This window comes from Lepidothrix coronata, unplaced genomic scaffold (assembly GCF_001604755.1).
Source record: "Lepidothrix coronata isolate B3197 unplaced genomic scaffold, Lepidothrix_coronata-1.0 Scaffold170, whole genome shotgun sequence".
Lineage (NCBI taxonomy): Eukaryota > Metazoa > Chordata > Aves > Passeriformes > Pipridae > Lepidothrix > Lepidothrix coronata.
In genome coordinates, this window is record NW_016690350.1 from 174,207 (window position 1) to 199,712 (window position 25,506).

General features: G+C 42.0%; 1 protein-coding gene across 27 annotated transcripts in view; it reads right to left on the reverse strand.

The window, feature by feature from the left end:
• Positions 1-1,604: 1,604 nt before the first annotated feature.
• FOXP1 (forkhead box P1) overlaps positions 1,605-25,506 on the reverse strand; it is a 382,197-nt gene continuing 358,295 nt past the window's right edge. For 21 of the 27 annotated variants that reach the window (XM_017829858.1, XM_017829853.1, XM_017829855.1 and 18 more), the window contains 8 exons: positions 24,011-24,212; positions 23,822-23,901; positions 23,075-23,176; positions 18,337-18,458; positions 16,193-16,262; positions 14,247-14,285; positions 12,410-12,576; positions 1,605-6,367 (listed from right to left, as the gene is read on the reverse strand). In XM_017829858.1, coding sequence (XP_017685347.1) covers positions 6,223-6,367; positions 12,410-12,576; positions 14,247-14,285; positions 16,193-16,262; positions 18,337-18,458; positions 23,075-23,176; positions 23,822-23,901; positions 24,011-24,212 — 927 coding nt within the window. In that variant the 3' untranslated portion in view covers positions 1,605-6,222. The remainder of the gene's footprint in view (positions 6,368-12,409; positions 12,577-14,246; positions 14,286-16,192; positions 16,263-18,336; positions 18,459-23,074; positions 23,177-23,821; positions 23,902-24,010; positions 24,213-25,506) is intronic. The other 6 variants (XM_017829873.1, XM_017829875.1, XM_017829872.1 and 3 more) reach the window with 3 other exon arrangements.

Sequence of the window (25,506 nt, forward strand, 5' to 3'; positions counted from 1 at the left end):
GGGGCAGGAGGGCAAGAGCCTGGTCCTGCTCCTCAGCTCAGTGCCAGCTCCTCAGCACAGCCTTGCACATGGCAGCTCCCCTTAAACCAGAGGCCATGGACAGTTGGCAGGTGACAAAACACATTTGGGTCCCTGAGCCATCTTTTTGGGATGAGATGTCCAGGGAGGTGAAACAACCCAAATCATCTGTGATGGCTCTGTAGCCCCTGACCTGCCTGCTGGTGACTTGTGTGGGGACACACTGTCTTCCAAGAGAGAAACTGAGAGCCCTGCTGGGACTCATTCAGGGACAGATTCCCCTACCTGGAGCTGACTCTCCCCATTTTACAGAGCACACCTGACCAAACATCAACTTCTGGTTTAAACCCCTCTGCCTGTGACTTTGGAAAATTTAATCCCACAAGTCCTCTCCAGTTCACTAAAATCTTACTAGTGATAAAAGTGCAACACACAACCAAACCCAAATCTTATTTTCTATATTTTGATTATTAAAATCTACCAGTCAATACCATTTGGAGACACACTATAATGAGTGTGCAAAGATTCTACCCCCCAGCACTCCCCCCCCAAAAAAAAAAGTAATCTGGTATAATTTTATGATAGAATATTTTTATAAAATCATTTGTACTAATTTAAGCATTTATCATTATATGCAAAAAGATTTCTTGATGAGAATATTATAGACGGTGCATGTTTTTGACATTAGCATTTTATTTGGATGACTAATCTTGCAGATGTGAAATTTTAATGAATTATTCATGAAAAATCTCTCCTCTGAAATTTCAGTTTGCTGCTAATGCTAGTTATTAAACATTTTATTTTTCTTTATAAAACTTGATGAAGAAAATAAATGTGTGCTTATGCTAAAGAAGATGGGTTTTTCCTTCAAAGTTTGTCTTGGGTGATAGCACGACTTGGGACCTTGCTCCCCATGGTTTTGTGGCCCATGGGATTGACCCTACAAACCCCTTTTGAGAGGGGTGCAATGTGTGATCCCAACCCTTCCTACCAAAGCCAGCAGTGCCTTTCCTGTTACAGCACTGCACTGGGAAAGAGGTGCAGGATGAGGCCTCAAACCCCCTCCTTCATGATTTGAAGCAGAATCCAATGAGAAGACAAGTTATCAACTCCCTGGGACCCCAATGGATAAAAGTGATGGACTTTCTTGGAAAAGTGGATGAATCCTTTCAATGACAGTGTCTTCCTTCCGGTGGCTTCCTGTGCTCAAGCCTCAACCAACTGCCTTGTCCAGACTGACCATGAAACCCCCATTAAAGTGTCTTGTACTCAGATGTGGTTGGGGACACCATGAGACTGTCCATGAACGTGCTGGGACATGGGTGAGGAGCAACCAGCTGCTCCATGGATCAGCACTGGGGCCATGGGATGTGACACCAGGGTCACTGGGAGGGGGAACAACAAAACAAGAACTTCGGACATGGCAACTCGCATTACCAGTGTGAACAACCAGCATTTTTATTGCATTTGAGAATGCTATAATGTCAGTAATTAGTACTGACTACACAACATTTTTTATTGTCTGTATCAACAGACATGGAATGATGGAATTACAGTTGATGTAAGGAATGAGTTTCTTTTATGCCTTATCAAAAAAAAAAAAAAAATCTTGTTACTGGCAGCACATACACACGAAGCACCATGCTAACAGTCTGGACTGTACCATTTTCATCAAGGCTTATGGGTAGAAGATACTTGGTTGCCTGTTCTGGGCCCATTAAAATGCAGTCCTGAACTGCAAATTCACCTCGCAAGACTAGAATACTAAATGACTTCTGAAACATCTAAAAAAATCACTCTGAGTTCATTAACCAAAGGTACCAAAGGATTCCAAAAGAGTTTAAACACGTTTGGTTTTTTTTTTTTCTCCCATGCTATAATGAACGTGAGATTATTGGCGATCTGAAAACTACAATAGTTCAAAATTATTTTAAAAAACTTTATATATATATATATTTATGTATGTGTATATATAAAATATCTAATGATCTGCAATATTTGTAGAACCAGCATCCCTGCCCCGATCTCTTCCTGAAGCTGAGCTCCAGGGGAGGGGAGGTGTAGGACCTGCAGTGGGACTCTTGCGAGTGAGAATCAAAAAAAGGTCATTTTTTTTTTTTGTGGTCACTTGTTCTACATAAGCCTTGATTTTTATTTTATTTATTTTTTTTTTCATTTCACTTCTAGTTGGATGCGGAAACCTAACAGGTTTTACATTTACAAACTTTTTTTTTTTTTTGTGGACAAGGAAGGCTTTGACTCTCATTCCTGACAGCGATTTACCTGATACATGGTACTACTTTCATAATGTACGCTTTTCTTTGAGAAAAAAAACATGTAACAAATTGTCTTTACATCTTGGCACCTTGTAAAGTTTTTTTTTTGTTTTTTTATACAAAAAGTTCAATAGTTTGACACTCCCCATTATTAATCACTACTTCACTGATAAACTTTGAAAGTGTGACCCTGGAATTCATCATGCAAAATATTTACTGCAGCAGGAGAAAAACATTTTTTTTTTAAACGATTTTTTTTTTTCCTTTCAAATATATGAACTTTGTTTAAGACAGCCAGAAAAGGCAGTGGTAAGATAACAGAAGGGGTGGGAAAGTATCAAAAAAACCAGCTTAAACACAAAAACTGTACAAAAATGCTTCGATCAATGATAACAGGAGAAAAAAAAAATCTGTCAACTATGTTACAATTTAAAAGCTGAAAAAAAAAGTCAGGGATTTTCTCCCACATGTCAGCAAATGTCATCCAATATTCTTAAAGCAAGGATAACTAAATAAAATACATGTGCAGCGTATTCTGCAATTCCATTACATACAGTAGTTTTTTTTTTTTCAAAGCTATTTTTTTTTAGTATAGTTAATATAAAGCAGTTGCACAAAAAGCAAAAGGTGTTTTGACAAACAGGTCTGCATTTATTCCTTTTGAGGAATGATATCTAAAAAAAGGACCTTTCCACCTTTTCCTCCCTCCCCACCCTCCCCCCAAAAGACAAAGGCTCACACAGACACAGTGGGATATATATGTACAACATAATAAACCCCTCCCTAAAGAAGCAACTGTATATCCAAAGGGATACAGAATCAGAATTGTAAAAATCATAGTGAAGTTTGCTTGATGTAAAGCCTGAGATTTTCAGTTGGTTCTTCTGCAAGGCTGCAACACCTGCCAGATATGTTAAACTCTAATTTTTTATTTCTTTTTCTCTTTTTTTATTTTTTTTAATTTTTGCTACAGTCTTTAGACTAAGCATGCAAGACATACAACTAAGTGCAACTGAGTGAAATGTATTTTTTATTTACTCATTCCCTAACAGTTTGGACTGAGGTATGCGTACTAACAGTTTCTCATGCTGTTATCTTTACTCATGTCTAGCTACACATGCTGAGAATGAACTAATCTACCAGATTTTTATCCCCCTTCTGAATACCGAACTAACCAGCAAACCACTCAGTTTAGAAGCACAGGGCTCAATTCTCATGATCCCTGTCTGGCTACCGCCGGCACGTCACGAAGCTGCCTGGATATAATTTAAACCAATAAAAAAAAAAAAATGTTTCCAAATGACCACAGACTGCCCTTTTTTTCTTTTTTTTTTTTTCCTTGTCTTTTTGAAACAGAAAGCAGAGTTGAGGTTTATAAAAGTAACTGCCAATAAAATTTCTTGTACCAAAGCTTATGAGTGGACAGGAGTGTTATTTCCTTATGAAAAATGCTGACCAAAAACTAAACAAAACTGAGCAAATGTGCCAAGATCAACCAAAATTAAAGCAGTCATCCCAGCACAGTCCCGGAACAGAAGTGGCACACAATCTGTAGAACCAAAGACCAAAAAATTATTTTTTTAAATTCTAGAAATACTATTATGTCGTCCAGTTAAATTGTGGGAGCTTTTCTGTTCTCTTCTGTGTTTTATTAAACTGTCTCCTTTATCTGATACTCTAATTTTCCGTGAAATAACTGTGTCTTTGCTTTCTCCAGCTCCCTTCTCGTAGCTCCACCAGTAACACTGATTTCTAGTTTTAGCCTCAAAAGCTCTCCTCGATTCCTCTTTACAGACTTTCATTTTGGTCACTGTAAAGAATTGCAAATAAAAAGTAACAACTTTGGTTCAGACATCTACTTGGCCTTCTAAATTTTCTAGAATAAAGGAGCAGTTTCCCTCTCAGGTTAGCAATAGCCCACATCTTGTCATTTCCCTCTAAATTCTTCAACCTCCTTTGATCAACAATAAGAGGATATTTGGCTTCATAAGATAAAGCATATAACAGAGAACATAATTTACCTTTGTGTAATATCTTTGGTAATTTTAGGAAAAAAAAAAAGGTTCAAAGAAGAATATAAATTAAGCTCTGAAAGGCTTTTTGAAATAATAATTAAAAAAAAAAAAAGCTACAGTCCTACATAAATAAATGAGTGACAGAAAAGTGGTTGCAGAATGCAAACGTGTAGGTGTTTGGTGACCGAGGTTTACTGACCTATCACAACAGATTTTGTATGTCGTGTTTGCTTCGCAGAGCTTTGCCAGTTTTGCCCTAACAAGCCCCGGCGCGAATTCTCTCCTGGCTCTCCCGTCTCCTACGGCGAGGTTTCCATACTGGCTGGTGTAATATTGCATAACAATCGTAACTGCAGTACTGGATTTGCACAGCTGAAAATTAACACTTTAGCATTAGTGGGGCTCCGTCCTTATTAACTCCCGTAACAAGTTCAATCTGAAATCTAATTTGTATTCAAACAGATTAATGCCACCAAGCAATCCTGAACTGATGTTTAACCGTGAAACATCACCCACATACAATAACAATTTAATGAAGTCATCTTTCCAACCACTATTTGCAAATGCAAATGCAAAAATGCTAAAAAAAAAAAAAAAAGATTGTAATAATAAATGTATAGGTGCCCATCTCGGTAATCTCAGATATTCCAGAAAGATTTGTTGACCCATTAAGAACTCGTGTTAAACAACCGAGAACCTGCCACTGTACTATTCATTCTCTACTAAAAGTGAACTCTGTTGGTGCTGCATATATTTCTTTGTGCTGTTCAGTTTTGTGGCATTTGCTAATATTCACCGTTGCTGCCAAAAAAAAAAAAAGGAAAAGAAATCAAAAAACCCAAACAAAACAAAAATATATTAAAAATACTGCTTTGTGGAATGAATCTGTGTTGCTTCCTACAGTGTTTCTATGTTCATCTGTCATTCATTCTCATTCTTGCAGTACTTCGTTCCTCTCTCTCCGTTGGACAACCCTTCCACATGTATCGTGCAGCATTTGGGACCTTTTCAAAAAACAACAACAACAAAAAAGGAGACACCGAAATGGAATGTTTTCCATAGCTAAAGAAAACATGGTGGCATCTGAAGGAAACTGGAATGAATGACAGAAAAAACTACAAACAATTCAATGACATTCAGCTTCGTATAATAAAAACACCTATTAACATTCATCACAAAGTACAGAAAACGTTGAAAGCCTCCAAGAGGCCCTGGGCCCAGATGAGGCCTGAGGTCAGAACTTAAAATGGTAGAGGAGAAGTGGGGCGGGGGAATAAAAGCAATACATTAAAAAGTTTGGGATAATTTTTTCTTTGAACCCCTCCCCGATATACACGCTCACACGCACACACACATACCCACACACGTGCACACACAGGCCTTCCCCATCCCAAATGGAAGCAAAAAAAAAAAAAAAAAACCAACCAAAAAAAAAACAAAAAAAATGGAGTAAAGGCAGTGATAATCAACATGCAGTACTGTGCAAATATGTTGTCCATTGGAATCCTTAAAATCTGGGCAAAGACTTGATCTGCAGTTCAGGTGTACATGCTCAGTTTGATGTCCTCAAGTGTCCAAAATTGGCAGGACCTGCAGTCCACAGCTGGCTGCTAAATGCAAGTGAATCAGTTTAGCAAATTTACAACACTGATGTTGACTGTAAGAGAGGAAAATCCCAAGTACCAAACAAGTCCATCCAATGCACAGAGTACAAATTCCTTTTTTCAACAAAAAGTAGAAAAATCAAAAATACTCCCAAATGGGATACTTGATGGCACTAAGAGTTAACATATTTCATAGTTGTCAAAGTGGACTGAGAATTCTCCAGACTGTACAATAATGGAGAGATTTCACAGCTAAGTTTTGACGTGTTCTTCCAATCTTCATTCTCAGGGTAACGATGTCAGACATACTCATTCTATGTCCTCATTTACAGGTTCGTCTTCATAATCTCTGTCGTGATCGAAATCTGGACTGTGGTTGGCTGTTGTCACTAAGGATAGAGGGCCTTCATTTTCATCTGGGTCTAATGGTTCTTCTTTGACATGCACGGGGTGCCTGGGAAAACAAAGAGATGGTCAATCACCAAACTGCTCGTTAAAAAATGGTTTTGACAGCACAGGTAGGTTGGGGAGAAAGGTGGTTTGGGGGGTTCAGACTGGGTGGGACCAGTCTAAGAGCTCCAGGTCACCAAGCAGGAGTCCCTTAACTTCTGCACCAGCCATGGAAGCCAAGCACTTTCTCCCAGGTAGCCATTGACAGAACAAGAGTAAATAGCCTCAAGTTGCACCAGGGGAGCTTTAGACTGGATATTAAGAAAAATTTCCTCACTGAAAGAGTGGTCAAACATTGGAACAGGCTGCCCCCAGGGCAGTGGTACAGTCACTATCCATGGAAGTGTTAAGAAAACACATGGATGTGGCACTTAGGGACATGGTTTAGGGGTGGGCTTGGCAGTGCTGGGTTAATGGCTGGACTTGATGATCTTAAGAGCCCTTTTCCAAGCTTAATGACTCTAGGATTCTACGAAGGCTACGCCAGGCGGGCAGCACTCAGCTTCCCCGGGAAAACACTCTGGGAGGAGCACCTCGATAGGGTTTCCGTCTTGGGATCGAGAGAAAACGCTCTCAGCTGACACATTAAGTTAATATGATCTTTGGATAAATAAGCGGAATAAGCATCCGGATGGGAAAGCAGCGGCCTGCCAGCCCGCCAGGCTGGGCTAATCATCGCTCGCTGTGTGTGCAGCGTCTCTCGTTAACATGCAGAACCTGTGAGACAACTCTCCAGAGGACGACCCCAAGTGAGGTTCTATCATTAATCAACTTCAAGCAAACACAGCAAAGAGACACCATGATACATGCTTTAAACTCCAAATTAATGCATATTTTTACAAACTGTCAATAAGGGAAGAAAAGCCCTGCCAGGAAACACAAACAGAGAGGAAAAGGCTCGCTCAACACAACAATATGATAAGAAAGCACAGTCCTAACGAGAATAATAACACTGTCAGCTGTAAACAAGGCAGAACATGATCCCCAGCTCACGGTGGGCACAAGGATGTACTAAAGAGATGAGATCTGCCAAATTTCTCATTACAGCAAAGCACATGAATAACCCGCAGGGGAACGGGGCTTGGTCATTCAAAACGGGTACGATAACAATTGAAAAATGTTGTTCGTAAATCATATTTACAACAAATCCTATACAAATACAAATTACCTTTTTTTTTAATGCCTTTTTTTTTTGTTAGGCAGCTTTTGAAATGTAAAATAGCCATGTGAGTCAATAGTGTCTTGTTGGTGGGACTTTATAGGAAAGCAGGATTTTATTGACATTACCAAGTATTAATAATGTGACACAGCGATGGAGACCCTGTTTGCTTCCTAAATAATTGATGTTGTAGGCAATCCCTTAAAATAAAGTGTTAATGAGTTCAAGTCCCACTCTGTCTCTCATTGAGTTGATATCCACCTCCAAGACTCGTTTTTATGCTGTGCAGGCTGATTTAACCCTTTCACGTAGACAACATGGAAACACAACCTGAAGCACAAACCTTCCGTGTAAGAACTTTTTCTGTGCTTGAACAGCTTTGTTTTAAAATAAATGATTTAAAATAGCTGCACTGTATTTTATGTTTTGTGTGGATAAGAAGGACAACACTGTTTGTACTCTGCTGCATGCACGGACAGCGAGGATAAATCACTGCACAGAGAAAATGTACTCAGCATCCATGGACAAACCAAAGGTAATTCTGCCTACTCTGAGTGAGCCAGTTGTACCCTTGTACCCTATTTATTTATTTCAGTTTGAGCCTGGATCAGTTTAGGAAGTATCTAACTTGCTGACTACAGACATTTCTAACATGAGCTGCGAATGCCTTTCAAGTCCCTGCATGTTTCAGCTTCTTCAGTTGTAAAGTGCTGGATCAATACTAAAGTATTAACTGCACCTTCTGACTCATCCAACAAAGGAACGGTGGGGAGAAGTGATGCAGTATCCATGTACACACATCTTTTCCCTTCAAATTCACTAGTTTGTGTCCTATCAACACATATCTGGGAGCAAAGAGGTTCCTCTGCATGTCACAGACTTTTTGCAAAAATTACACAGAGAGCATCGCTCATACAGTTTAGACCTAACTAGTGAAAAAGGAGAGGTAAAAAAAAGAGTGGGAGGAGACAATGAAAGTATCAGAGGTTAAGAAGTGGCATAAGCATATATCTTGCAAGCAGACTGTCATGTCAGAGGTGTTCATGTGCTATCCCTCCCTGCATCTCATGGTCCCAGCAAACATTAAACCATGCTGACTACCTGCAACTTGAAAAACTTACATTATGAATAGGCTGTGGGGCCCCTCACTTGGAAGAAAACATGAAATGAAAAACAGAAGAAAAACGGGGAAAGAGTGGCTGCACAGAGAGCCTGATAAAGCCTGTGCTTCACGGCCTGTATGGCAGTGATCTTTTTTACTGCTGTTTTAATGTCAAAGTCTTGCTTTTTTGCTTTCTGGTTTTGATGCTGCTGCTGGGCTGATTTATTTTTTTAAAGTACTATTTTTGAAAACACAGATGGGAAATTTTCAAAGGGCAGAGGAGAGCGCATATCACGTGCAGAGGAGGTGGCCTTGGCACGTGGACTGGAGTTCCTCCAAAGGCTGCCCAGTGCCCCAACACATCCCCACCACCTCAGGTGCCAGCTGTTAAGACAGGTGCTCACTGCATTCACAACCATCCAAAATCTGTGAAAGCTCATTTTAAAGTCCCCAAATCTTTCCAAAGCAAACTCTGCCCCTCTTCTGGTTTTGTTATGAAAGCAGGTGAAAGCAGGTGGTTTTAACTGAGGTTCTCTTTGAGGTTTGGTGTGATTCCCAGAAGTCAAAAAACAAAACTTGAGGTGTGAGAAGCAAGCACCAAGTTATGAAAAGGGCTGCTCGACCCCAGGCGAGACAAAGCCGCAGGGAGCAGAGCCACACCAGCCTCCTCCAGCACCTCACGTGTTGCACAAACATCAGACAGCGAGCTTGGCCAAACCTCCATCCCCCAAATGACAAGGCTATCTGGGTAATGCACCCCCCAGGGAGAGAGCTGCAAGGAAAACAACACCAAAAAATTCAGCTCCTTGTGTACTCTGTCAGCTGTAACCACAAAATGGCATGTGAGGAAGAAACCTTCACAAATCTGTGATTTTGCTCAAACATTTCTGAGCAAAAATAAATAAGCTTAAATAATCTCAAAGGCAAAGGGAGACTTTTGTATCCTGTCAAGTAAGTCTGAATCTTTATGTACCACCTCACCAAACCCCCAAATTGGGGAAGGAAAACTTCCTTTACAGACTAAAGAATTCAGTCTGATGAATTACAGAAAAGGCAAATGCTGGGTTAGGCAAAAAGAAAAAAAGAAAGCAGTGGGGGGAACAAGGAAAAGAAAAGAAAGGGTTTCCCGTTTCTGTTTTTATAGCGGCAGAAATTCAGCACATTCCTTTTAAGTAGATGCCCAAGACTCCAGAAGGGGTTAACAATAAATAACCTTGCTGAACACAGATTCCCCTTCTTTTCACATCTGAGTAATTCTTTTGTTTGTCCACTCTGGGAACAGAGGAGTTTTTAATAAAGCTGACTGTTGTTTAAAGCCACTGAGTTCTGGTGGTGCACACAGCATGGAGTAGTTTGCTTTGTGGCTACCTTTGGAGCATATCAGGATGAAAGTGTTATGTCCCCAAGCTGTAATTATGCGACTACTTTCTAGTGTTTCAAAAGGAGGGAGAGAGAAGGGAAAAAAACCCACCCTAGCTGTGGTTCAATGTGTCATAAAAAGGAAACGAATGAGTGGTAATAAGACTTCAGCTAAAGTGTTAGACTTCTTAGCTGTCATGTTAACAAGGTCCTTTAAACCTTACAATAAAGTTTAAAGCTTGACTCCTAATATATTGAAATTGTTTAAAAAATAATTTGCATTATGACAAGGAAATCTGTTCTGAGAAAAAAAAATGAAAATGTTGTTAACAAAGCAGGAGCATGAAAAATTAAAGGTTTCATAGTGTCTGGAAATTTGCTGTTGACTTGTGATTTTGTTTAGTGAACAGGGTAAAACCCCGTGACGTTTGAATGGTGCTCTGGCTTTAGATCCCTTCAAACTACTTAGAAACACCATTATAATGGGGAAGCTCCGAGGCCGGTATTGGAACATCACCCAGCTACATTTTACTTAAGCAAAAAGAAATGTTCAGCAGAGAACACATATATTATCAATTCTGAGAAAATGAAAACACTCAGGAAACAATCATTTCCATATTACAACAGAAAATTGGATTTTCTGGTGTATAATGAAAATGAGGCATCACTCCCCCGACCTCCTCTCTCTCCAGTATTTGTTCTGTGCCCCTCACCTTGGTATCAATGTGCTAAGAGACGATTATTAAGTGCAACAAAGGCCACAGCTATGCACAGTTCTGGAAGATGTCCTAGCCTGTTTCAACTCGGTTATTTTTCCCTCCTCACAGTCTCTTCAAAGACAAGGAAACCTTAGGTGAAATGAGAAGTGCATGAACTGCACTAGCCTTGAACTTGCAAAAAAATAATTACTTGGATTAACGCAACATCATAAACATTCATCCCTGTCTGTTAGGCCAGGAGAAACCCTTGGGAGAAGTCTTGTTTCTGGAGAGAAGCCATGTCCCTCCACTCCTCCTTCACGCCGGCCCTGCGTGGTCACGGGCAGAGGATAACGAATTGTGACTAAAACTGCCTCGAGATGAATCCGTCTGTGAGAGACGGAAAGTGTGTCATGCAACGTTACTCTGGGAGAGATAATTAATACTGCACAAACAATCACTGGAAAAGCTAAACACATTATTTGAATGTTTTGAAGTAAATGGTAAAAGACAATGTTTAAATTAATTATTAATTAAAAATGAATGTTGCCATCTTTAAAGATTTTTTTTTCAAAGCACTTTGTGCACTGATTTAAAATGCTGCAATATCAAAGTATGCAGAGCCTCAGATTCCTTCGTGCCCCCTCCCCTCTGACAACACATTATGCAGGTGGGAAACTTTTTTGCCATTAAATGCTAATTAGTTTCACAACTAATTACTATCGTGGTATTAGGTTAATGTTTTTTCTACTTTTTGATTTAGACTTACTTTTGTAAATCCCTTATTCAAATTACTTTGAAGTAAAAGACTACAAATTAGTTCCCTTTTTAATGTGTAATGTGAGCCGTGGTAAGGCAGCCAGTAATTTTACAGCCTGTTTTAAGGAGCAGGGAGAAGACAGGCAGTGCAGCTCCTGTGCACGGTCACTCACAGGTACCCAACTGCTCCGTCGAGTTTTGGGAGAACGACAGGACTTATAAACTCCGGTTTCCTCACCAGCCGCCAATTACCCGGTGTGTAAGCTGAGAGGAGGGGGGAGTTTACAGCTTTGCAAACTCACTCCATCACCCCATAAATACCGCACACACCCATCGGGGCATCACACCCTTCCTGCCTTACCCTTTCCTGCACCAGCTCGCTGCCCGGGTGCCGCTCGTGTTGAGCAGGGACAGCGAGCCCCCGCCACTTCATGTGGTTATAGGCGCACTCATTACACCGCCGTCTGTTGCTATAATGCCCCTATTAATTCTCCTTTTGATATTTTAAGAGCAATCTATAAATCACACGGACCTTCACGTTAATGCTTAGCAAGACCATTGTGCGTTGAGTGGTTTTTTCCGGACCCGCCAAACAAGCCCATTTCCCAGCTCTGCCCCACTGGCCGTGCTCATCACGTGGACCAAAGGGGAGAGAAAGCACATTTTTTTCTCCAAGAAACATAGTTGCCTATGGGGTTTTGCAAGGTTTAAAGAAGAGAATTGTAAACAAGTGAATGATTTACAGCCCCATGTGCTTGTTAGGCTGGGTTGAACTGATCAGTTTTATGTGGAAACCGGTAAATGGCTCTTTTATGTTCTAATCACCCCAATCATGTCCTCAGATGGAGAGGTCTGGTCTTGCTGCTACATCCATGAACCTTGGGAAAGAACCAGGAAGGTCTCCAGAGTCACACTTGAGCAGATGGTAAGACAACACCTGGACCAGGCGTGCGCCTGTGCCGTACTCACATCGCTTGCATAGGGGAACGTCCTGGACTGCTGTCACTCCCGTTACTGTTCGTATGCTCCATTGCACCATTGAGCTCTTCCCTCATCGCACTGGCTAAATTGCCCAGAGTGGGATTTCCCATGGAAGCAGTAGTGTATAGAGGTATACTGTTCTCAGCCATTGAAGCCTGCCAAGGACACAAACAAATCCATGAAGAGACATAACTAACGTTTTTATACATTGCACAACATGCTCACTTCTTCCAAAATATTCTCCACATTTACATTATTTGCAATTACATTTTTTTTTAAATATTGTGCTTTCTAATAGGTATTACCCTGATTCCACCAAGGGAAATTTAACATCATTTACATCTGGGTTTAAGCATTCATAGCTGTATTGGCTTGTGAGAGGACGGAGCTTTCCATTCCCTATTTGCAATTACACCCCCTGGAAAAAAAAAGTGTCCTTTCCCTATTTTCCCTTTGCAAAATTATGTTTGGGGCTTCGGGGTATTTTTTGTGGCTTAGGTTTGGGCTTTGTTTTTAATGAAATTGGGAAAAAATTAGAACTGGCTCAGCTGATAACCCCTTCCCACTGGAGTGAGCAGGCACCAAGCAGGAGCGCAGCATCACTGAGTTTGGGACACACGTGTGAGGCTGCAGTTAGCACTAACTGGATCAGTCTGAGTTCACTGATATACCTGAGAGCTGAATCAGTCCATGTGGAATTTTTTAAACCTCAGCAACTCAGCTCTTACCTCAGCTATTACAGATCTTACCATTTTATTTCCATCTTTCCTTGTTATAAAGAAACACTGTGCAGAGGCACACTGGAGTTAACTTTCTAAATGGAAATCTTTGTAGGAAGGGAATGAACTGTTAAATATTTTGCTTCTGATTCCCACCATTCTGCCTGTTAATATTTACTGTGCGTCAGCATTAGCTCATGTTGATGGCACAGTCCTGTGTCCGGCGCGGCAGCAGTGGGAGCGCAGAAACCCCAAGCCCCGGAGGAGCCCACTGTCTGGTGGGGATGGGAGGTACTGGAATGAGAGGCATGGGGATGGGAGGCAAGGCTGTCTGAGGCTGTAGTGCTCAGGGACTGGAAGGACATTTAACCATTTCACCCATCCCAGCCAGATCTGGCTGACATCATCCATGGCTCTCTGAGCTGTGTCCGCGACAGAGAACCACAGGCGCTGGCTCGGCAGTGCTTGACCTTCTCCTGGGGGAGGTCAGCTGGCTGCAGTGGCCGAGCAAAAAAATCCATCAGGCTGGGTCTGCATGATGCAAACCCTGCCTGTGGGAGGGGAATCCATGCAAACGTACTCCCCACCAAATGCTCTCAGCCTGCTCCTAATTTGTGGGACAAAACTCCTCGCTTGTTGCCGAGCCGGCAGTTCTTTCCAGGCAAGCACAGCCAGAGACAGGGTGGAGGGAGACAGGATGGGAAGGGAGGGCAGGACCAGCCCTCACTACAACATCTTCAGGAGCACAGCCCCTTTTATTCTTCCTTATGTTGACCTCTCCATGTGTAGCCTATGTGTCACACGTGATTACAAAAGCTATTCTGACGGGGAGGATTATTTTTATCTTCTTGATTCAACAACCGGCAAACTCATTGTGATTAGGGGATGCGAAAAACGGTTCACATTTCCTGCACTTGGCAAAATAATGACTCAAGTTCTTCACCCACAGTGATAACTTGTAATTGCAGTATAGCAATTTACTGGGGGAGAGGTGGGACACAAGGAGTATCTGCTATGAAGACAGTAATAAGGGAGGGGGATGTTTTGGGAGCCCCTGTTGACCCGCTGGGAAGAGAGAACACTGGTGAGAGCAGAAGTCCCCATACCTTCCACAGACAGAGGGGGGAGAGAGCTGCTTCTTCTCCCTGGCCGCGAGGGAAAACAGATAGAGGAGATGTCAGAGGGGTCTGGGTGAAGGAGAGGGGCAGCTCTGCCACCCCACAGGAAAAGAAACCACAGCCTGGCAGCACACAGTCCCCTGTGCATTCCCTGGCCAGTGGAGAGGCGGTTGTGGTGCTCAAGGGGATGTTCAAGGAGCAGGTCTTCCCAGATGCCCACAAAAGCTGGGGGAACACTGCTTATTAATTATTAATTAGACTGAATGTAGGCACTGGCAGGTAAAGTGTCCTTGTGTCCCAGAGGAATTCGTTGCCCAAGGTCCAAACCACCCACCCAGCAGTCGCCACCTGCACGGCTTCCTCCAGACCCCCAGCAGCACCAGAGCATCCACTGGGATTTTGCCTCCAAAATCCAATGGAGGGGAGAGAAGTGAGGAACCTGCTGCTGTATTTTCACCCTAAAAGAGAACCTGCCTCAGTGGAATTATTACTGTTCACCCCCATTTATTAGAGGGACCACAGCGGTAGCAAATCGGGCCCAGGTTCCTCTCTCAGCACATACGATGCTACGGGGGAGCAAGAGGACGTGGCTCTTCCAGGAAAAGAGGGGAACGGAAACAGTTTGGAGGTTATCACAAAAGACAAGAATGGATGGAGATGACGACAATGACACGTGTTTCAGAAATAAAACACGAACAGTTCCATATGATAAGCATATTAATTGAAATTAGTCACATAGTTAACAATGTGAAGAAATGCAGGATCATTTCATTTTTGCCTTTCAGCCTCATGAATGTAAAATGTGCTTGTAATCTTAATACTATTCAGGAGACAAAGCAGTCTTTAAAAATCACACTTCACAAGACTCAAGGGAAAATAAGTTACTAATGAATGGTATTTACAGTTGCTTCGTTTAAACATGCTTTCCTTGGCTTTCCAGGAGTTACTGCATAAACTCAAATATTGAGAAGAAAGGTAGAATATAATTTTTCTCCAAATAATCTATTTCTTGGTTGTGAAAAAAGAAGTCTTCTAAACCTTCCACAAAACATGATTGCCCAAGCAAATACCCATGGCCATCAGTGAACTTCTTGAGAAGCAACTCCCAACAACCAACCAGGGTGTTGCCTCCTGGATTAATTCACACCATATAAAAGAGGTTTGAACCCACACACAAACCCACAGACCCCACTGCAAATCCAGGGCACGGTAATGCATTTGTATCTCTGGTTTATACAGCAAACAGTGACTTGACTTGGAGTTTTTGAGCTAGACTCAGGAATTTGTTGCCAGGGTAAAAAGAGCACTTGAAAAAGGGCTGGAGAAATGCACATTTTTAGGTTTCAAGTTATTAACTGTGCACTGACACTTTGTATATTTCTGCACTGTGAAAAAACAGAATTTTTGTCTTACAATTACAGCTTAAACCAATAAAAATTATCTTTTTTTTTTCTATAGGAATTGCACCGTTTATTTTTTACCAACAATAGGAAGATATGCAAAAATAGCCCTTAAAAGAAAAGGGGGAAAAATGATCTGCTTTCTCTTTAAAGCCATGAACAATAGAAGGTCACGTGCCGCAGTATCCTATCATTCAGCACATTAATAGCTGTGCTAGAGTAATTACACTTGTGGTATTTTTGCCTCAAGTGAAATTCTGAAATAAGAGGATGGAAATTATGATACTGCTGATAAATATTAATAAGTGAACTTTTAATTTTTTTGCCACAATATTCAAAATGCTAAGCATCTAGCTAATGCTGAAGCAGCCTGATATGTGTTTGCCTCCAGGGACTATGATGCTTTATGCACTTAAGAAAAAAGTTTAACGGAATTAAAATTTAATATCTAATTAGAGCAAGGCTAATATATTTTGAAATGAGTGGGGAAGACACACGCCTCTGTTGCATATTTGCTACAGTCATTAATCTTACCTGTAAAGCAGCATTGAGAGGTGTGCAGTAGGTGTGGCTGGTCTGTATGTTTTTAATAAGAGAAGGGTTACTGCATAAGAAAAACATAAAAAGGAGAGTTAAATGCAACCAACTTCTGTGCGACTGTTTCAAGCATGTAATGCTTCCTCCCACACCAGAAAACTAGAGCTGAGACTGGTTTTCCACACGAGTTCTCTTTCGTTTCTCTTTTTTTTTTTTTTTTAATTTAAAGAAATTATCTGAGTTTTCAGCTATGGTTATCATGTTTGCCTTTACTAAATAAGGAACATCATTATCTCTCGACGTTACCTCGCCATGTGTTCTACTAGCCTGCGTTAGTAGCACATCTTGGCATCTCTGCTCATTTTAGCTGCGTTCAGGAGAAATCCTCCCATTTTCATCATGTCTGGGAGCCAGTTACAACGTAAAGGTCCACCGTGAGGAGGCAACGATCAAAAGCATCACGGGACATTTTAAATAGTGCTTCATCCAAATTACTCTCCAAGTCGCTGGCAGCGCAGTCTCTCCCAGCACAGCGGGGGCTGTGGTGAGAGAGGATCTGAGCCGTGTTATTTCTTGCCAGGCAAATGGGCAGTGGCCACGGCGAGGGGCTGCCCACACCATCGCCCCAAACAGTCCGTGGGCACGGAGGCGGCAAGGGCAGGAGGCCCACGCAAACCACCACGCTGCCCTAAAGGCTCTTTGAATAAAAAATATTCTAGTATGCCACACTGGACCCCTATTTTAGTCAACTTTACGTAAGAGGCCAGATTTGAGGGATATGAATGCTGAACATATCCGCTCTCCCTTTAGGAGGCATCTAAATATCACTGGTTCCACCAGAGGGGAAAAAAAAATTAAAAGAAACACAAAACAGAAACTGGGTTAAAAGTGCCAATGCAAAAAAATCTCCCATAAGTTTTATCGCTCACTGGGCATATTTTTATTTTTTTATGTGGGAATAAATCATGGTGAGCAGAGTCTTAACTGAGACCCTTGCAGAGGAACCAGCAAGGATCAGTTGTCCTGGAGAGATGGCCTTCAAGTAAAGGTCAAAGAAAATCGCTTTGGGAGCCCCAGGAATATTGGTGCAGGGTTGTTGTAGGCACATGATGGCCTGTTGATTATCATCTTTACAGCCGGTCTCACTGCATTTTCAAACTCTTTAAAGTGAATTCAGCATTTCTGTCTTGTAAGTACCTTACTCTTTCTGATTAAGAGTTGCAAAACAAAGCATACAATTGAAAGCAAAGGAAAATATCAGAATTAAAACTTATCTGAAGCCTTTCCTGGCATATATCTGTCTTCCTGACACGTCTACAGCAGCATATCTGCGCTAGCGCGGATAATTATCTTAGTCTACATTGCTCTATAAATAAATGCTTTAACAAACATGTCACAGTAGAGTTATTACTACAGGCATTTGGATTATCAGAGTAGGACACACAAAATACACATAACGACCAAAAATTTAGTTTCTTTAGCAGCAAAGGTGATGTCACTATTTCGTGAAATGCAAGTCTACATGAGATGGGTAAATCATGCAAAGCAAAGCAACAGCAGAAAAAAAAAATTAAAGCAAGTAAAAGCTCTTACTGTGCAACAAGCTCGCCAAAGTTTTCATCAGGGCAGTATTTTCGAGGACGGCCTCGTTGAATATGACGGCCACGTTTAAACTCTTCATCATCAACAGTCCAAAAGGACCCAAACTCATCCTCTACTCTGATAAAGCACTTATGCAGTGAGAGGTTGGTGCGAATGGCACCCTGGGACAAGAGCAGCAGCAAAGGAGATGAAGTGGAAACAAAGGGACACGGGATCGGGGACAGAACAGACATCAAATACAGGGAAAAGGAAAAAGAAAATAAAATGCAATAAGCATAAGCAAATGGTTTGTGAGGGTTAATATGCATTGCCACCTAAAAGCTACTAGCATGTGATGCAACAAACACCAAGCAAGCAGGGTCAGGGTACTGGTGGGCATACAAACAGTAGTGATGAGATGTTTGTCTTGGTTTCCCTTAACTGAGACAATGCGAAACCACCTGTGGTTGGTCTAACACCAGCTAGCAGCCAAAAGCCTCTACGTTAAACTGTAAGCATGATCCGAGCTAGGCTAAGAAGTTCAAACATGGTGGACATACCCACTGATCTTTTGTGGCCTTCGTTTTTGGAACTCTAGTTCATCCACTGTCCATACTGCCCCTTTAACGTTTTCTACTCGCACAAAACACTTGTGAAGACTAAGATTATGACGCACTGCATTCTGCAGCAAGTATAAAAGAGAAAACATTCAAAAACCTTCTATGAGAAAATGCTCATCATTGTCCAAGAACAGCAGCACAGTCAGCTTGACAGTTCTCATTTTGCAATGTTAAGCCCCTTTCCCCTCCCCGCACCCGCTCGCTTTCCCCGTCTCTTTACATCTTATTTTGCAAAGACAAAATAAATACGAAAGCTTAAACCCAAGATTAAAAATTCAAGTTATTCTTATCAATTATCCCCAGTGTGACTGAGAACAGCCATCATTTTAAGCATGCACATTGTAGAATACAGCACATTTCATACACAACACAAGAGGAACATTGCTTAGACGTTTTCAAAACAAATATATACGCTCTGCAAAGAGAATTTTCTCCCTTCCTGGAAAAGAAAGCAGTTAGAAAGAACAGAAAGGATTTCATGTAAGTACAGACGGCTGGATTTAGCAGCGAGGCACTGGAGCGGGTGTTGCTGCGGTTTCCCACAGCTGGGCTAATGTGAATCAGGTGCTGAACCTCCCTCCACACCCACGGCACGGACCAGGGCCTCGGCAGCACCCCACCGTCCGGCCGGCACCGACTCCTGCCTCCACGGCTTGCTCTTATATGGAAGTTGGCTCCTATTTCTGGCAGACTACTGTAGTGACTGATCTGAGCCTCTGCCAAGTGAAAACATGAGGAGGGCTCTCCAAAACAAAGTGATAATATCCCCACAGTTCATCATGCAGAGGGACCTACGCTCATGGCATCCGATGCCTGGACGTCTGTCCTGCATCAGGAAGGATGAGCCCAGCCAACCCCTTCAACATGCTGAGGCTGGACACAATGAGACACCTCAGTATGTCACTGCAGGCTGCTGGCTTTGCCATCCCTGCTCCCTCTGAGACGGTGATGAGAGCCTTGTTACTCCTCAAATTGAGTGCCATGCTCCTTCCCTGTTTCAGGAGTTTTCTGAGCAAATACCCCACTGCCATGGTTGGACTCGATGATCTTAAAGGAATTTTTCCACCTAAATGACTCTATGATTCTACGAAGCCATTGTTCAGGGAATTTGTACATGGAGCTTGTCCCCAGCACTGCTTGGGAAACCAGGAAAACAGAAGACGCCATTTGCGGAAAATCTGCAGGCGAACAAACTCCATTCTCACTGGCACCATTGATTCAGTCAATCTGGTTGACTCATTAGCACGCATAAAGCCAGCCAAACACATGGCCTGGGTCTAGGAAACCAGGAGACGACAATTTTTTTCCTTCCGACATCATCATCATCATCCTTTTTTTCATGAACATGGGGACTGGATGGTGAAAGGCAGCTCTAATCATGAATGTCTAAATCACTGTGCAAACAAAGGGTATGCACAGAGCATTTGTCATGGAAATTAGGAGGCGGTGGTGTGTGTGCTGGGAGGGGAAGGCAAAGAGTCTTCTTCTCCTTCTCCAATTCCCTGCCATGGCAAGTGCAGTCTTCACACTTCCACCCCAATACGGGTGGAAGATTTGGGTTTTGAACTGCCTTTGCTCAGCAGATGCTTGACTGCATCTCCTCTGGCTGTAGGTGCCCAATCCAGGCAGTTCGGCTTTTCCACACTGATCTGCTTCTGAACGGGTGGAAAAATAAACCTTGAATATGCTTTTCCTCTCAGCAAGGCAGAAAATCTAGCAGAAAATCAACCTGTCCATCAGGGCTGCTTCCTTCTGCTCTTACTTTCTTCTGTTCTTATTTTTTAATGATTTTTTTTTCCCTCCCACCTCTTCCAGATTTCACTACTGTTGACATTTTTGGCAAAATCTCTGATTTTGAGGTGGAGGAAAAACATGTAAACGCCCCACACCTTACGAGCTAAAATCAGCCAGCTCAGCAACTGCTGGTGGGTGCCGCACTAGTGCAACCCGACACAGGGCTGCTGGCCCACATCTGGGTAACTCAGGCAGTTTCCTGTGAAAATGGGAACACTGTCAAGTCTGGAGCAAAATGTAAGAATAATAACACTATTTCCCCCAGTGAAAACTGATCTTGTGGTTCATACAGCAGTTGATCAAACACACACGGCAAAGCTCAGCGAAGGGAGTCCTCGGAGTTTGTAAATAGTCTCTAAATACAGGGTTGAGCAGAAATATTTGTGTTCTCCTTTAAATGAATTTAATGTTGGAGAAATACTTTACAGTCTGTTCTTGTTCTCTTGAAGTCCATGTGCAATTGATGGTTAAGGCTGCAGGATTGGGCTCTTGATATGTTGAAACAGACGAGTGTTTACAAGATATCCACGAAGTGTTGCCCTCACTTCCTATTTTCCATGTGATCCCTTATTTAAGGAATTCATGCCAGAAAGAAATTGTTGTGTTTCCCCTGCCTCTGGATACTTGCTATCTAACAGTTTTATTTGAACAATACCCCAACGTGTTGGAGCCACACCTGCAGCCTGTGCCTCATGGCTGTGACTCAGTGCCAGCAAATTACTCCAAAAAATAAAAGCAAACAGACATTGCCTCTGACCTGTCAGAACCAGTTCACAGTGCTCCCCCAGCAATCAGCTTAACAGAAAAATTAGGAGCTATTATTGTAAGATTATATATTTACCTTGTTAAAAATATTTGTATGCAAGCCACTTTTGCAGAAAAATTACCCTGAACATGCTTGAATGTAGTAAATGAAAGGGTTTGTTATTTTAATAACTGCTCAGGCTCTGCCGTACTGCATTTTGGGAAAGAGGTTCATTTTTTAAAGGTCTTTATTCCTGCACTCTTCTGTGTTTTTGAAATAGGGCTCAGGGAAGCCTTCCCTCACCAAACCCTGACCCTAAACTTGGGGAACACTGACCCAAACGCCCCCTAAGCATTAGCTGAAGGTGAGCGCAAATCAGCACATATATATTCAAATTATTCTGATTCTGCAATTAGCCCCTTGTGCTCGTTCTGCGCCCCGTGGGCTTCCCATCATGCCAATCCAGGGCTGCATTTTCATCCCTGCTGTTCCTGAAGGCTGGCAGAAATCTGAGCAGTCTCCAGCACAAAAACCTGCATTACTCCTAACAGTTGTCAATTTTGCTGGTGCTGCTGGATCTGGGGTGAAGCTTTCCTTTTCCCTGTTACAGGAAACAGGACCTGGACACCTGCAGAAAGTCAAGGTGTCCAAGGAGGGATCTCCCCAGGACACACCCTGCCCTTCTGCAAGCCCGAGGATCTGTAGCTCAGCCTCTTTGCTCCTCTTCTCTATCTGCATGTGGCTTCTGGGACTGGATTTTATGGGATGCAGAAAGCTAATTCCCAAAACTAGCCTCACAGGAGATACAGCCAGGGCTGCCTGCTGCCTTCTTCCACTCCTCCCTCCACTTCCCTTTGCTGCTGGAACTAAATAGGATTTTTACTTTAGCACCCACACCTGCAGCTGCTGAAAGTCCTACTGGAACCACTCCAGCAGCAAAAGACAGGCAGGTCTAAAAGGATCTTAAATCAGGGAAAGTTAATTTCCTTTCTGGATAGTAAGGAAGCTGCAAAGTGAAACACTGCTCATGTTTTCCAACTGCAGGGAAGAATCAAAGCAGCAATCACAGAAACTTTTCCTGAACTTAAGAGCTTCTAGACCAAGTTTGAATATGTACAAAATTGAGCTGGGATCTGAATTAAAAGCAAACCATGCCACTAAAAACCAAGCTAACTTCCAAGGACCATTTTTAGCTCCATCCTCTGAAGGAATTAATCCTAAATGCAGGCTGAGACAGGGAAAACAGAAAGAGCTGATGGGACAGCATGTATGGGACCTATTCATCCTACCTGGTCATTTGAAGTTGTCTGAGAGGAAGAGAGCTGTCTAGATTAAGAGGGGTCCAAGTACCAGGGTGCAAGTTTTACAGTGATGCAAGATCCTGTTATTTGATTCATTCATTAGTAATTGCACTGGATTCAGAAGCCAATGTGGATATTAAAGTGCTATATATAAGGGAAAGAGTGGCCCCTCCAAAATATAAAATTAACTCCCCAAACCTTTTACCTAACAATATCTGTGGTAGTGATGGAAAGAAACTGAAGTGCCAAAAACCAAGTTTATTTCTGTTAAAGACATTTCTTATTGTGGAGTTTGCTTCTTGCATATTACATTCAATGAGCTTCTGCTGTATGATTAAAAAAAAACAGAGAGGAAGGTTGTAACAGAGCTGTATATGTAGTTATGAGTGAACTGACTGAGGAAAGAAATCCACTGATCTATAGATCCTAGGGAAAAGAAGTGGTTGTTGTGATTACAGCCTGCATAACTAAAAAGACAAACAGTATATCTTCTGACACAAGAACTTTTTTTTTTTACTTTTTTTTTTCCCCTTTTCTAATACGTTCCAGCTGAAGGGCTTGAGTTTCCCTGCTCGTAGCAACCACACAGAGGAACTCGTGGCATAATCACAGAACATAAAAGCCAATAATGGGGATTCAATTAGTGGTTTTCAAAGGCAGAAGAATTTTTCTGCCAAATATCGAATTGTTCCTGCAGATAAGGCACCCAGCGAGTGTCAAAACTGCCGATCTAAATTTTCCTGTCCACATGTCGGTACAATTTGTTATGTCATCAGCAGTGCCTGTTCTGTACATGGCAGACAGCAAAGGCAAGAGGCAGAGGCGGGCTCGGGCTTACCTTCCACGTCGCCGCGTTGCGTCGGAAGTAAGCGAACATTCGCGTGAACCAGTTGTAGATTTCATTTAGTGTTAGCTGTTTTTCGGGAGATTCCAGGATGGCCTTGTGAAGCAAAGCGATTGCAAGATCAGTTACGAGCACGCCAGTACAAAATACACTCACAGTTTTACTTCACCCCACACAAAAAGAGAAGAAAAGGAAGAAAGAATGAAAAAGAAGAGATCTGGAGCAAAAAAATCCGAAGGAGGGTTTTCACAATATGAACTAAGATTAATGGCTGTATTTAACAGTTCAATGGCAAAATTCAAAATGGAATTATCTAATTGTTTTGAGTTTTTATTTCTGTTTCCTTACAGAAATATTAATTTATTAGTCATTCATAAAGCAGAATCAAAGAGAAATGCAAAACATTTCACTAGCTGATTAAAGCTCAGTAATTATTTAGAGCTCAGATTAATTCTAGGGATCAGAGATTACTGTAGCTTGTGATAATTGACTTGCCATCTTTAAACAGGCTCATTTTCACTGTTGTGTGAAATGAATTTCCTAATAATCACATCGTATTGTAATACTTAATCAAAAGCAATTATGTTATATATTGCAGTTCTAAAAACCCTTATAGTAAAGGTTTGAGCATTTGAGCATGCTTACATACCAAAGGTTTGAAAATCTATTTAATCCAGAGTGTGCACATATAGGGAGGCATTTTTTTTCCTAATCCGAACGCGTGTGTTTGGCTCAGCTTACCTGTCTAATTAAAGATGCATACGTGAATGGTGGTCTAACTTCTGCGTTCTTATAAAATTCTTGGTTCTGGGCAATATCTGCTAAATAAGAGCAGTTGTTCTGTTATCATCACAGCCTGGTGCCACTGGGCCACGGGCAACAGCAAGTGCCCCCATCACACGGGGGGCTGTGCCACCGGAACCCCCTTACCTGAAGAAATGGGGACGTTGTATTTATCCGAGTACCGCCTCCGGATGGGTCCGACGTTGTGCATGCTCGTGGTAGTGATGACTGACGGTCCCTGCGTGACAGGAGTGATGGGTGCAGTCGGGGTGGTGGGAGTATGAGGTAAGCTCTGCGGAGACGCCTCGGACGCGGTCTTGGAAAGCGTGACGCTCGATACCAGATTCAGCTGCGGAGGGAAGGACGAGGGTTTCGTTACAAACAGCGTTTCCGGATAATTAAGGGCTGCGGAGAAAATTCTTCACGTGGAGTGTCCCTCAGTTCGGAGCAGACCCCACAGCCTGAGCGCTCGGCACAAAGTGCTGCTCTAACATCTCCTTTAGGAGACACCAAAGGGAAATAAATATATACATTTCCGAATAGGTTTAAAAAACAGAACAATGTAGCCTGCTGCCAGAAGTACAAATCATGAATTTTTATCTAAACCTTAAAGCAAGATCTCGCACAGTACATAATCGTTTTAATATTTTACTTCAAGTTTCATTGTTTCACAGTCTAAACCCCACACCTCTCTGATTTCCATTCCATCATTATGCATGGCTTCTAATCAGTCTTCTTGGATATTTCATTGAAGGCATAAGGCTTAAAATAAAAGGCAAGACTTTCCTAGGGACGTGCTAGGGAGAAATGCAATATCTCTCTTCAGCATTTGGGCTTTTCTTTTTCTTTTTTTTTCTCTTCTCTGTTCATCCATTTTAAAAGCAAAGCCCAGAGTAGGTTAACACTGGAATAATTTAATTAATCACAGTGCATGAAATACTGTGAGCGTTCAGCCCAGCACAAGTGGCACCACTCTTTCTTTTCCTCCCAGGATGGAAGGCATCAGCATTACCTGCACGAAGCCCAGCCCCACTCATGTGGCACCGTGCCCCAGCAGGCTGTAAAACACACCTGCCCCCAGGATTGGGTATCAAACCCAGCTCCAACCAGAGTGTTTTCGATACACAACCCTGTTTATATAACCAGCATCCACATTCCTCCCCGACCCTTTCTTTTTGCCCTACAACGTCCTTTGAAAGACGACGCTCAGTCTCAATAGGTCACTCCTGCTGAAGTATTTTAAACAAACAATCCGATCCCTTAACTACAACATCAGAGAAGAAGACTGAGAAAAGGGCTCTTTGACTACTTTCACATTTCCTTCCCTTAGGCAGTTTTGCAAATAATATTGGTGAAATCCTGACCTCATTGAAGTTGGTAGCAAAATTCCTACTGAATTTAACAGGGCCAGAATTTTACAACTTTTGTTCGTGATTAAAATTCTTCTTTTGCAGGACATTAAACCTTCAGAGATGAAGGCAAGGCACACGATGCAGCTATGCCCCCAAATATCTCATGTTTATCCATAAGGCACTGTATTAATTTTCCTCGTATGAAAGTACCCAGATAAGAAAACTCCTATTAGCAGCCCTCATACAAGTTAATAGCCACAAATAACGTTTCTTTATAAAAATAATAGGATT